This window comes from Podarcis bocagei (assembly GCF_964188305.1).
Source record: "Podarcis bocagei genome assembly, chromosome: 3".
In the NCBI taxonomy this organism is placed as follows: domain Eukaryota; kingdom Metazoa; phylum Chordata; class Lepidosauria; order Squamata; family Lacertidae; genus Podarcis; species Podarcis bocagei.
The window spans coordinates 19,696,761-19,711,009 of record NC_138127.1 but is presented as its reverse complement, the minus strand read 5'-3'; the positions used below and the strand labels follow the sequence as shown (position 1 = coordinate 19,711,009).

General features: G+C 43.3%; 1 protein-coding gene across 3 annotated transcripts in view; it reads left to right on the top strand.

Annotated features, from left to right (window-relative positions):
- The window catches only part of KHDRBS2 (KH RNA binding domain containing, signal transduction associated 2), a 432,530-nt gene that overhangs the window by 64,714 nt on the left and 353,567 nt on the right, over nt 1–14,249 (top strand). For 2 of the 3 annotated variants that reach the window (XM_081187085.1, XM_081187086.1), the window contains exon 1: nt 5,013–5,387. The exons of the other annotated variant lie outside the window; for it this stretch is intronic. In XM_081187085.1, the coding sequence (XP_081043211.1) occupies nt 5,297–5,387 (91 nt within the window). In that variant the 5' untranslated portion in view covers nt 5,013–5,296. Of the gene's footprint in view, nt 1–5,012; nt 5,388–14,249 lie in introns of those variants that run through there. 3 annotated transcript variants of the gene reach the window in all.

Here is a 14,249-nt window from a genome sequence, read left to right as displayed (position 1 = left end):
TGGAAATTCCCCTAGCCCAGCTCCTGTAGAGCAACCAATTTCAAAAGCTTCCACTAGGGGAAAACAGTTTCTATTTGTATTAGTCAGTACTGTCCTCTTTTAAACAATGTTCCAATAATCCAAAGTTAGTTTCAGTTTTCAGTTACTTTTACTCCTCTTTAAAAGCAGCCGGAGACAGTAGAAACAATGTATTCTCTTATTTAGCTACCTGTCAATGAACATTCTAAACGCTGTCAATGAACATTCCAAAAGACATCGATCCTGCTAGCAACCCATTTCCAGGGTCTGAGCAGCGGTATTTTAACTCTCTTGACTCTCTCCTACAGGCATATTCAGTCCACCACTTCCCCCCTCTTCTCCTGTCTCCAAGGGGGGGGGTTAGTTCTTTGCCGATGGAGATTTAGTCTTTTTACAAAAGGCTTTCCAAGACTTCAGCTTGCAGGCTCATTGCTTTAATTTATTTACAAAAGGGGAGGCGGACTTCCTGTATTGAACCTCCCCGTTTAGATGCCAAATTAAACGTTTAAAAATCCAATTCTCCCACTTCAGCTCTACTCACGGGTAATTACTTTAGAGTCCAATTGTCCACAGGAAAAAGTCAGTGCTCTCCGGCAACAGCTATGAGGCTTCGCTCCGTGGAAGAAGCAGACGATTCGAAGCACAACGCCGCTCACCCCACGTCGCTCCGGATCCCCGAAACCGGGTTTCCCCACAAGTAGGGGAGGCAAAAAAGGTGCCCGCCGAATCCCACGTTCACAGGCTTCTCCCGCCTGTGATTTTTACGGGTCTCCGCCTTGGCCGTGGCGGTACAGACCCAAATTCCCACGGGGCAAATTCCTCCCGATCAGAGGAATTCCGCCATTGCTGGAGGCACCAACAGGAAGTCCCGGAGTCCTTTATCGGACCACCCTTCATTCACTGGGGGGAGGTGATGGCGTCCTCCCCCCCACACACATCCTCTTAACCCCTTCTTACCAATGCCTAACCGCCAATGCTGAGGAGTTGTGACGAGTTGCTACGAGGTAGGCGAAAAACCAAATGGCTGTAAATTGCCAATTGGGAAAAATTCCTACCATGCCCCTTGCGGCGACGGACCGAAGTCCATAGCAAAGTCAGAGACCTACCTAAAGCCTACCTAAAGGGAGGGAGGGTGGGAAAACGTGGGGGCTAGCCGGCAAAAAGAGGGCGAGCCCCCTCTGCGCCGGCCCTAAATAGGGCAGGCCACGCCCCCCAGCCAGCCGATTGGCTGGCTGGGGGGAAGATGTGGCCGGGATTCCCCTGTTCTCACGGTGGCTGAAACCAGCCCCCGCTCACGTGGGGGTGAGCGTGAAGCCCGCAACCCCACCTCCTGGGCAGGCCAGAAGTGGCTTTACTTAAGAGCAGCTGGTTTAGATAAAGACCTGCCATTTACAAAAAGCTCTTTTTTCCAAGGTTTCTGTTGCCGTGACACCTTAATCCAATACTTAGGTTTTTTTGGCAATATATTCCACCACATCCACACTTCTTTCCCAACAAAGAGGGGTCTATGTATTATATAGATAATTGCAATCATTTAACAGCAAAGGAGTTGTTCTGCCGAGCTTAGAAATGAATGCAAATGTATTGAATATTTGAAGACTTTGAACAAACTGAGTGCTTATTTAGAGTGAGATTTAAAAAACAAATAAAAAGCAATTGTTGTTTTTAAAAAAGGCAAGAATGAAAGATTTATTCTGTTCTTCAAGGTGATGCCTTCTTGTATCTATGTGGACTATTTGACTGTGTATTCTTGTTTATAATTCTCATATCTTGTGGAAAGATTTCTTCCTGAACTAATGTTTTTTGACTAGCCTGTCTGTTGTGCTTCCAGGCCTACCTGTAGGGCATCATGCTATGATAATGAATTATCTGAAACAATGATAGCATCTATATAGCTTTGGTTTATCTGGGACTCAGAGGCTGCCACACCACAGTTTTATTACAAAGCATTCCATTCTGTTTTGCAACAAAAGACTATCAACGTGAGTTCATTTAACTGAAAAAGGAGACTCATTAGGAGCATCTGTTAATATAATGGAATAAAAAAGGCCATTATTTTAATTGATATTTGCTCACATTCTTCTCCTGACCACTCAGAGTTGTTCTGTACTGTGTGTTTTCTCTCTGGATGGCAGAGCTTTTAACCATCCCCATGATAGACTATTCAACAGCATAAAATATATCACTACAGAGATATATTTTCCAAGAGCTGCCCTGCAGTTTCCCATTTGTAACTCTATCCTATTACTTTCACTTCTTAGCTTTTGCATCAGTTTAAATAATGCTTCTATTTGTTGTGTTGTTCTTTCCATATACATATCTCAACTCCTTGGAGCTGAGATGTTAATACCAACCTCATTTGTGTGTAGTTACATGCACACATGCACATGCACACACACACACACACACGTATGTGCATCCATGTATTTGCAGATGTTGCACTATTGTATATATTTAGATTTGAATGGCCCTCATGCAATATTTCGGTTGCAGCAATATTTCTCTCTCTTGGGGTTTTAGTGGTACTGGTCAGTCAGCTGCATCCAAGGGCCGATTCCTGCCCATCAAATGCAGGTCTCAGAACCTGCTCTTTGCTCTGACCAGGTTGTCATTTGTGTAAGGACCCTGCTTGAGAGTAAGCACCTCTTCTCTCTCCCTGGTTGCTACTTCAGATCTTGAACCTTGCCTGTTTTGCACCATGCAAAACTTTTAACTTGTTAGTGTGGAAAGTTTTGCTTTCATTGTATTAGTGTAACTCAATTATTTACTTACTTATTTGCATATGACCAGAATATCAGCAAGATGCCTTTTTGAGATGCTGGATGGAATTCAACATCATGCCATGGTGAATGTTCCATCTGCACATGCATTTCAGCTTGCCAGATGAACTGATTCTCCCTCTCGCTGCACACTGTTTTGGGGCTTCCCCTGACCCTTCTAGAGCCAATTTCTGGGGAGCAGGCTACATGAAGTACCAGAAACTAAGGGAACATGGTCATATTCTTTGAGCATCAGTGCTGTCTAGTGGCTAAGACGGAGCTTTTGGAACTGGAGACCTTGCTTTAAATTCCAGCTCAGACAGTCGTGGGCAAATCATTGCCTTACTTTTCCACCAACAGCTTTTGGGAGGGGGTGGAGTCCCATAACCATGAAAGGAAGCTCAGCTGTCATACACTGAAAATTAACTGGCTGTGTTGTTTTGAGATATAGGTAATTTGTTCAGATGAGGTTTCAGACCCAGTTTGGTTACTTCAATCCCTAATTAAAAATGGTTCCTAGGTCCAGATCTCAAGTCTCATGAAGATTAATGAAACCCCAATGTATTTCTATGCCATTTCCAATAGCCATTTGGAAGGTCTGGAGGTTTAATTGTCATTTTAAGGGTGTGCCTTTGGATGACTTAATCCATTACTATAGAACTGAGGAGGAAGCAATGATGTCCAGTATAACAACAGTGGGACTTCAGGGAAGTATGTACCTAGTATCAATCTATGTTGCCAGCTTTGGCAATCTGTGTTGCCAGGCTCTTAGGAAAACTCAGTGTGAATGCCTTTCTATAACCATTCCATCTTATCCTTTAAAAAATCTTGCAGGAAGAGATGCACAAAGGTAGGGTAGCCAATGGGATGCCTTCTAGATACTCCTGCCAGCCCCACCCAGCATAGCCAGTGCTCTGAGAATCTGGGACTTGTAGTCCAACAACACCTGGAGAGCACCATGCTGTCTATACTTGCACTAGGTTGCAGTGTGCATAGGGAAGGAACACTTCAAGGCAGAGGAGTGGAGGAGAAAGCAAACCATATTAGTTGCTTCATTAATTCCCTCTTGTGCTTTAACAGTGCCATGCACCACCAAAGGGCTGGTACTTTTCTGCCTTTTGGCTTGCAGCTAACATTTTCTTTTACCCCATTTAAAACGTTTCTTTATACTGTCCTTCATGAAAACTGAATCCAGGGCAGTTTGCAGTGCGAAAAACAAAGCCCAGGTTTAATCTTACTACCTCCTTCTGCTTTTTGTGTGTGCTCAGAATGGAGGGAGATTGTATTCCCCATTTTATGATCAGGCTTCTTTCCCTAGTCGGATGGGGAAGCATTTCCAGCACTGTTTCTGTCTCCTTGCACACACTGCCAGGAGGAGACTGCGGCTTTCAGCTTGACACTTTTCTTTCTCTCCATCTGGTGAAGGCAACATGTTCGCTCTCCCTTTTATGCTCTCCAGTCATAAAAAACCTACCTGGATCGAGTCAAGCTGCTGTACGGTGTTTATAGTAAGGACAGGGCAATGAATCAAACCTGCAATGAGTATCCCCCCCCCCCAACGCCGCCACTATTTTAGATGTACCAGTCATAACAATCAGCTCCCCACCACACCACCTTTCAGCAGTCCCGACAGAAGATGGGATGAATAAGGTTGATCCCCCTTGCAAAACTTAAATATTGGTGATTAAGAGCACAGCACGCTCCAAAAGGTGACAACTTTCTTGGCCAGCAGGATGTTACAAAGAGTCTCTGGGTGCGTATTAAAAGCAGCCAAGCAGCACTGCAAACCAGTAAAATATACGGTGACCGGGCTAATTGCTTTCCCTGAGAACCGAATTGCCAGGCGTTTATGAGGGCGGCGGGGGGGGGGGTGCTGCTAGTGAAACAATTCGGCCCCTGACTGTAACCCAGCGTTGGGTCTGCTGCTGCTTCAGACGCCGGGTCTAGGTTGCTCTGTCCTTCGTCCTGCTTCAGCACCTTGGACAGCGAGTGGAGCGCCTGGTCCTTTTCCCTCCCCTCCTTCCCACAGACAGCAGCGCTCCTGTCTCTTCTCCCCAACCTGCCTTTCAGCCGGCGAGGTTGGGTGGGAGCCAATCCCACCGCAGCGCTGCCCCGCGCATCCCCGCCTTCCAGCCTGCGACCACCAATGTGAAGGGAAGGGAGATGGGTGGGAGGCTTCTTTTCCACACCTCCCTAGTTAAAGCTTCTGGTATGAGGCTGGCGCTCAGTGGCGGGGGGAGAGGCACACACGCAGACGGGCGAGCAAACGCGCGCGCTGCTGGAGGGAGGGGAGCAGGAGGGAGGTGGCCGCGGGAGCGCTGTCCGGGGTCCTGAAGCGGGGACTGAGCGAGGGGTGTTGCACCTGCCGCCGCTTGGGTGCATGGGGAAGTGAGCCATCCCAAGTGCCACGAGCAAGGGGGAGGGCGAGAGGCGAATCTCACCCGGGGAAGCTCCTGCCACTGTCCCTTTCCAGCACCACCTCGGGCAGGCAGCCGGTCCAAAGTGCCGCCGAACATACTATGGAACAGGAGAAATATTTACCCGAGCTGATGGCAGAGAAAGATACCTTGGATTCCTCCTTTGTTCATGCGATGCGCCTTTTGGCTGAAGGTAAGACTTCGCTCGCCTCCCCTTAACGCGGAGATCTCTCTTGCTTCTCTCTTGTTTCATTTCTCTGCGTTGCTGCTGCCTACAGCGAACTGTTAATCTCCGCTGCTGTCTTGAACCAAACTGAGACGGGTTAAGAAACGTTCAGAAGCACATCCGTTGTTGGGAGAGAGGGAGAATGCGCACGGCTATTTCTGTGATAAGATCTCAGATCTACATACAGGCAGCGGTTTCCCAGACAGAAGCGGGTGATTGGGAACGACTTAATCGCATTAGAGATTGCAGTGCTCAGGCAAGTCAGAAAGTGCAGGGGAGAGAGAGGGGTCGAGTTTTGCTTTAGAAAACACGCAGGAAATCCTCAGACACTGTCTTCGCCTTGACACAGACATGCGAACGGGTGCGCAACAGTAATCTTAGCAGTGGGGACGGTATACTGGCAGCATTGCTTCAAGGTGCAAGGTTAAGCCAGAGATGCTGACAGGTTTCTGTAGAAATGCTGTAGGACAAGTAGGGCAGTTTGTGTTCATGGCAAGACTCCGGAAGAAGAGCCACTTCCCTCTTCTAGCTCAGTCCAGTTTGCAAATGAATAAGCAACAATTAGGCATGCTGTGAAATGTGTTGGACGTGGATGTTCTGGGAAGAAAGGGCAGACTCTTAGGGAGAGACAAGACTCAGGATTCTCCCCGGTTCTGCTCTGCAATAGATTTTTGGAGCTAGCCTACAAAACAACTTCTGCTCCTCAGTATACTGAGCATTCCCATTGCCAAATACAAATGTTGCCAGTATCTTCCACTTAATAAATAACTACCAGGACTATAGCCATGATGGTTGCTGCATTTCCATGGAAAGCGTGTGTTTCCACAAGAAGATTTTATTTATTTTCATACTCTTAGTTAATATTGAATTCTCTCCTTATTAAGTGAACAACTGAAGTTGAGTTTTTGTGGCAGGCAGAGCTACAGTTCCTCCTTTCATTTGAACGAGATCCTATTGTCTCACTTGAACTCATTACGTCTTGTGCTGTGTGTATGTGTGCTTTTTAATTTCATACTCAGCTATATATGGCAAGAGCTAAACCCATCACAGTGTCTATAATTCAGCAGTGCTTTCATTTCACTTCATTTGGTTCATATTTGCCTTGTTGGGTTCACCCTGTCTTTCTAGGAGACGGAACAGGACTCTGTTAATCATGGAGTTGTGCTGTGGGATTCACCATTTTGAGCTGTCAGCATTGCTGGTCAGTCACTAAATAAAACTTTGCAAGTTGTGCCTTTGTCTAACTGTTCTAGTCACATTAATCTGTGCCCAAAAAAACCTGAGGTACAAAAGTATCATCACCAGAAAAATCTCCCTTGAACTTATCCCTTGAGCTTTTGTTTCACTTTACTTGTATACTGTTTGTATACTTTACTTATATCCTCTATTTCTGTACTATTATTGTTTACTTAGCACGTTATTGGAGGGTATAAAGTATGAAGAAACTCTGGTAGGTAAATATGATTATGCTCCGTAATTAGTGATAATGTTTAGATAGAAACAACTATACAGAAATCTAGGAATACATGCAAGGACATATGCCTCTGTTCCAACTTAATTTGATGTTTAAACACTCATAATCTGAAAAGCACTAAATTCACAATGCTTAAAAGCACTAAACACGTTTACTTAGCTGAGGAATCTTCAGGTCTTCTTAAATGACAGAGTATTTATTTGCAAACCACAATAAGGCAGTGCTTCTGTTGAGAATGGGAATGCTGATATGAATCAATGATGGATTTAATATACTTATAGTAGCTGCTTTTCTTCTATAGAGGGGGGGAAAACCCATACCCATTTCTGCAGGAGATACTTTGGCACCCATGGGATAAATTTAAGTTTTTTCTCTAACGTTGTGGGTGTAGTTTTCTCTTTTCCCAGCAGGGGGAACTATGTACTGAGACAGAGTGGGAGTCTCAAGAGAAGTGAGGGGTGGGGTAAGAGAGAGAGAGAGAGAGAGAGAGAGAAATAAGGGTGTGGGGAATTAAAATATACAACTATTTTAAAAGCCAAAAATAAGAGCAAGACTATGAAATATATGTTCACAACTGCCTTTCCTATTAAAGCTAGGAATCAACTCAGAACGGCTCACAAGCTTTAGTAAACTGTGGCTATGGCATTTCCACCCCATATGCTGTAGGTGAACATATGTGAATATTAAAAAGAGACTAAGGTGAACGGCCTATGAAAGCTGCAGAGAATGCTAATGTGAGATTCCCACCAGCTACCTGGCATTATCACTCAAAACACCATCTGTCAAGGTTTCTAGAGCCACATTTTAGATTCCTTTAAAGAAAACACTACAGAAATTAAACTTTCATTGTAGCGATCATATCTACCTAGGAGAGCACAAACTACATGAAGGGTAACGGTAAATGCCATTGCTTGCAGGCAGCCTTCTGGGAAGCGGGTTATAAACATTATACCACCGTTTATCCAAATGCCCAGCAAATAGGAGACTACACAGCAATATTACTGTTGCATTCCACCCCAATCTCTGAGTGGTGTGAGATTCCAGGGGTTCCAGGCACTTACCAAGGGTTTGTGTTTCCTTTTGGGAATGAGGCAGGGCAGAGACTGTGGAGTCTTTATCATATATGCCAGCAGAGCCCCCTTTCCTTTGTTCTCTTAATCACCTGGGTGATCACCTCAACACAGGAAGCTAGCTTGGCTTATGTTTTAACACTTTCTGGATTCAGGGGTTAGAAGGATCTCACATACAGCCTACTTCTCACCCCCACCTCACCCCTCAAAACCCTCATAACATTACTTTACTAGCCTTTAAAATGACATCTTTACTGGAATTATAATATTGCTATCTGCTATATTGGCTATTATTTGCTAATAGAGGGATAGCCTTTTAAATCACAACTTAGGAAGTCTTTTTACTAGTAATGTATTTCAATTACATGCACAAGGTCCTCTTTGTGTTTCAGGGCTTAAACTTGAAAGTGATTCTTCATGTCACTTGCTAATGCTTGAGGGTTAAAGTCAGACAAGCTCAAACAGAACTCTTAGGGATATGTGTAAAGAGAGTTTAGGTTAAGGATATCTGATTAAATTATGAAGAACCTCTGCATTTTCTTAGGGAATAGATCTTCCGAGCCTAGGAATGACTATAGTATGCCTTGTCCAGTATGCATAACTTATTTTTGTAATGGCTAGTTCTAACACCTTCCTTAAAACCTTACTTATATTTCAATAAGGAAAGGTGCACTTATAAATAAACCAGCATCAATAATACTGAGCTCTAGTTCAGTTATGTTAATGGTAAGGATCCAACATACGGAAATATTTAACATCATTTGTAATTTGTGAAGTTTGGAATGGCCCTGCATCAGACAGTGCAAAGACATAAGACTGCAATCCCACACACTTTCTTGGGAGTGCTTTCCATTGAATCCAGATGCTGCAGCTCAGTAACTTTGGACTAAGCATCCACTCGACTGAGCAGTTGTACTCTCAGTAGAAAGTGTACAGGGGAATGTTGATTTATCCACTTTGTTCTGTAACCAAAGTATGCAGTCCTGGTTCCTATTGAAACGAAATATACTGTGAAATGTTAATTCTACAACCCTATGCACACTTACTTAGGTGTAAATCCCATTGAATTCAGAGGGGCTTGCTCCTGAGGAGACATGTATAGGATTGCACTATTAGCTGCATACATGCCCCTTTGGAATTCTGTACAGACATACTGTATGTTTGTATCTTAGCTTTCATACATTATATGGGCAAGCCCAGGGTCTAATGGTCTCACCACAAAAGCAAACTTCCTAGAGCCTGTTCTTTCTTCCCTGTAGCAGTATCATCTTTAAATCCTTTATATATGATTACAGATGAGCAGAAGCAGGGGAAATATTCAGATGCTGTAAAATCTCAAATCCTAAAAGAGAATTTCTCCATACTAATTGGATCACATTATGCGGCCACCTGTTGCAACAGGCAGCATAATTACTGATCCTTCTAAGTTCATTGTTACCTGAATTAACTGTACAGTATTTTGCAGTTAACCTTTCTAGGTGGCAGGTAAGAGATCATTGTACATCATTCAACCACGTAGTTTCCAGTGGCTATAAAGATATTTAAATACCCAGCAATGGGGATATTTAAACTGCTTATTTTATGTGCCATATTTTATTATTATTGCCGTAGAACTTGGGGCAACTAATTCAGATTTTTATGTTGGGCACTGTAGGGCAAACATTATGTCATTTTTGAGCGAGCGCAAGTAAGCAAAGAGGGAGGGATCAGTCTGAAAACATGAATGAAAAAAACAACAGCTTGGTGATTCCTGACATGTGTGACACTGTCCGCATGACTCACTGGAATCTGCAGTTCCACTTTCTATTGTTTGTGGAAGTTTGCCTTCTCTATTTTAATTGTGTTTTTACATCACAATTTACCATGATTAGAAAACACAGCTGAAAATGCAAAGTTATGCAGATTGCAGGGTGGGGGGGGAGGAGAATTTGATCTCTCCGTGGTCACGCTGGAGTCTAAATTAGATGTTCTGTGACTCTGAAAGAAAGAGATCTGAACACTCATGAAGAATTTGCAGATAATATCCTCTCAGTGAGCAGCTGTGCTCAAAAGGAACAAGCCATGTTCTAGGACAGGGTTGAGCAAACTTTTTAATGTTTAGTGCTGTAGTCCTTTAAGGTAATTGCCAGGGGCAGCATACTGGTGGTGGAATCAAATGTGGGTGAGGCTGGACCTCAAGGTGCATGTGATCAGAGCCAAAGATGTATAGGGTCACTCTCTTTCTTTCTTCATGGCACTTCTTTCTTTCTTCATGGCACTTCTTTCTTTCTTTCTTTCTTTCTTTCTCTCTCTCTCTCTCTCTCTCTCTCTCTCTCTCTCTCTCTCTTTACCAATCCCCTTTTCACTTGTTTTTCTGTGTACATGGCCAGCTGCTTTTAAAACTCAGCCATATCAGTAACAGTGTGTGTGATGCAACATGGGAGCTTCTGCTCAGAGAAGAAAAGTCAAATATCCCTTTCATCACACAGGTACCTCTTTAGCACACTGAAGAGACCCTTCTGTATTACAGCTTTAGGCAAATGGAAATGTAGGTCTGGGTCTAGTGCATATAGATGGGAGACCACCTGGGAATCTTATGGATGCCATGTTGAGTTCAGGGGTGGGATTAAACTAATGAGTCATGTCAATGAAAGTACAATGACTTCTGCTTCTGCATGGGATGTTCCCCACCTTTTCTCACCCCACGCAACCCCCCCCCCAAAAAAAATTGGCTGTAGGAGGATCAGGAAAAAGAAGAGGGAGGAGAGGATAAACCGTTCCGTTCAGCAAGCCATAATGCTTGCCCTCATGGAGCAATTGTCTTAGTGTGATGTTAAATTCCTCCCAATGTCTAGCTTTTTGACTAAAGCCATGGAGAAGTTCACATTTAGACAAAGAAGCTTGGGTGTTATTGTTTGAGATCAGATTCCACCTTTGCAAAGTGTGAGTGATTCATCACTTCATGCTTCCAAGTCAAAGCTGAAGCTGGATGAAATACATATACACCTCCCTCCTCATTTCTCTTACTGCAGGAAGATAATATGCATCTTTGATACCCAAGTGTTCCCTTTGCACTCTGTTCATGCTTTCCGCCTTGCCTGTGCAGTGGACGCCCAATGCAGTAATTGCGAAAAACAATCTTTCTGCAGATATTTACATCCATTTCTTTAGGCTTATCAAAAGTCCTAGAGGATCTTCACATGAGCTTATGCTTAGAAATACCTTTCCAGGCTTGAAATGAACATATATAACAAAAGCCAGCTCTTCTGCACCCATGTTTTCTTAGTTTCACAGCCTTGTTACAACTGTACAATACAAGCCCTATGAAGAATGAATGGTTGATGAATGAATGAATGTGGCGCATGTTTATGTGTTTTTGTGTGTGTGAATGGATGGATGGAGGTATGAAAGAGACAAAGCAACAGTGATGAATGGATGGATAGATGGATGGAATGTGTGACTGAACATGCATGCATGGTTGTAGGGTAGGTGTGTGGATAAGGCCTCACTCATTTTTTGGTTTAGCACTGCCCATCACCAGCTCTAGCCCTTCCTACCATTGGTATGCAAGCTTTTGATCATGTTCCCCTGAGGGAATGAGGTCCTGAAAACTTCAAAACATTGCCCACTTTTGCCCTAGATGTGAAATTAAAAAAACAACAACTTTTAACATTATTTTCTTCTTGAAAATAATTCTTTCTTCTTGAATATAATTCTATTACAGTACTCAGAGCTAGAGAATTGCATGCCACATAAAGTTTTCTTGACTCATTAATATATACTTCTGCTGGGAATCAAGAGGCTGTGATAAGGTCACTGCATGCAAATTATTTTCAACTGCAAGGTACACTGTTATGAAGAGTATGCCTTTCTTCTCAAAGAGAAAGGTTATTGCTTAATCCAGTGACCCACTGCCATTCAGGCACTTGCTATTTATTTGTGGATGGTTATAATTATCTTTAGCCTTAGCTGCAAGGATAATTTATTAACTGATATTGTCTGTGCAGGGCTTGGAACAAAGATCAACTTATTGTAATGTAAGTTTACTTTATAATTCATTAACTGTTGATGACATTAATTCAGTGTAAGTGGATTTCTGAGTTTTTGCTCTTTTTCGTGTGTTACAGACAGGAAGGGATCTTGCTTCAGTAAATAGCTAGCTGTCTTGCTTAGGATTGGGGTACTTCTTGGTGGTAATGTACTCATTCATGCAAATGATTGCTTGGTGTTTCTTCAAGTGATGGAAGAACACATATGTATAAACTAGTCCTAATATTTTGTAACAGATGACTTACTTAAATAATGCACCAACATCTTGAATCTTTTAGTTCTGTTTAAGTTTCTATGAAATCAAAAGCAACAAAGAATGATAAGTATGAATATGGGATTTCATTCTTGATTAATTATTGACTGGGGACAAATTCTAGGAGCAGATCTGGGTTATTCAGTTGCAGCAAAAAGGACAGAGTGTTTTCTACAGCTGCATGCAGCAGTAGATTGCAAGGAGAGCAGCTCAGACGGTCCCACATTTAAACCCAGTTTTTTTTTTAAAAAGGATCAGCTAGTAGCCCTTGGAGAGCTGTTGCTAGTCAAAGAAGATGATACTGGGCTTGGCAGAAAAATGCCAGATGGGCACAAGGCAGCTTCCTGTGTTCCTTTTGGACCATGCATTTTAATAGGGAAAGGTTTGCTCCTCTCATAGAAAAGGTTTTGCTGTTGTAAACTAGTTATACCCTAAGTTCAGACTTGCTGGCTTTGTGGTTTAACATTGGTCCCTGCAGTCCAATGATGTGTTTAAAATTTACAAAGCAAGCATGTATATTCAGGTTCACTTAATGACTCAGTGTTCAGTGATCTGGACTATGCACTCTGTCTTGAAAACATAAGAAGTGCCTTGCTAGATCCATCTAATGCAGTATCCTTTGAAAGAATCCCAACCAACATCAGGCATTAGATGGTCCATCAGAAATTGGAAAGTGTTGAGCCAACAGTGGACCCCATCCCTAATCTTATACAGTACACACTTGTGAAACAGTCTCATTTATTTCATTGGAAGAAATGGGAAGAAATCTGATAGTAAATCCTATTGTTACTTATTTTGCCATGATAATTGCATGCATCGTTTAAGTCAGCGTACATACTCTTATATCCAGAAAGCGATACATTTTGTTGCCTGAAACAGTGCTTCTCCCTTGCCTGGTTAGGATTAACATATTAAACACTTGCTGCACCATTCAGATGCCAAGTCTTGCCTTCAACTAGCGCAGGGCTGGAGAACCATTTCAAGGCAGCAGGATGGATGCTTCAGTCCCCCAAGCCTTGCAGGCTATCTTGACTGGTAGGTAGGGCTGCCCACCTGCCATTCACTGGAAAGCACTATGGGGTCAGACCATGTGGGCAAATGCAGGGAGCCATTTTTTTTACCTACCCTACATCTGACATCATATATGGTGTATGGTGTAGGGCAGGCAAGAGTCACTTGGCCATAATGGCCTCTAGGACTGAATGGTAAGGTCTACTAGTCCTGATTGGGCCCACTGGGCAGAGGTTCCTCCCTGCTGATTTAGTGCTTCTCTCATCTCACCCCCTGAAGCAGATTCATTTACCTTGTTATGTGGCAGGGCTGGCCCTGATCTGACTTATCAACTCAAGTCATAATGTGTTTTCTACAGTTAAAAGGGCAGCTGCATCAATGCCACAGTTTGCAGTGTTGGTTCCCTAGTGCCAGCAGTTAACCAAGGATATTGTTCCAGAATAGCAGCAGCTGCTATGCAAGGAAAGCCTCCATCCACACAAAATGCATCATCAAAGTGCATCATCAAAGTGCATCATCAAAGTGAGATCATGAAAGCAGGTGGAGCAGTTCAGAATTCCTCGCACAGAAGCCGAGCTAGTGTGTCAAGTTATTCTGACAGAATTTTGCAGCCACTGGGTATTGCTGTACTTTAGGGGTAGCGAATGTCTTACCCATCAGATCTTGCTGAATTCCAGATCCCATCTTCCCCTGACAATTGTCAAACGATATCTGGAGGGTACCATATTTGTTACCGTTCCTGCACTATATGGCAGAGAGGAAAGTATGAGGTCAAGTGATATTCTGTTTAGCTGAATAGACTTGCCTGGCTTACCTAGCAATGGTGGTGGTTTTCAAAATGCCTACTACCAGGGAACTCTTGCAGTCTGCTGTGGAACTCATTGGTGTCTGGGACTCACTTTGGGGTGCATTTTCAGTTTGCATGGAGTCCAAGAAATGCCTAGAAAGCTTTGCCATCAGTCCAGCCAAGCTGAGTGTGTAGCCTAAAACAT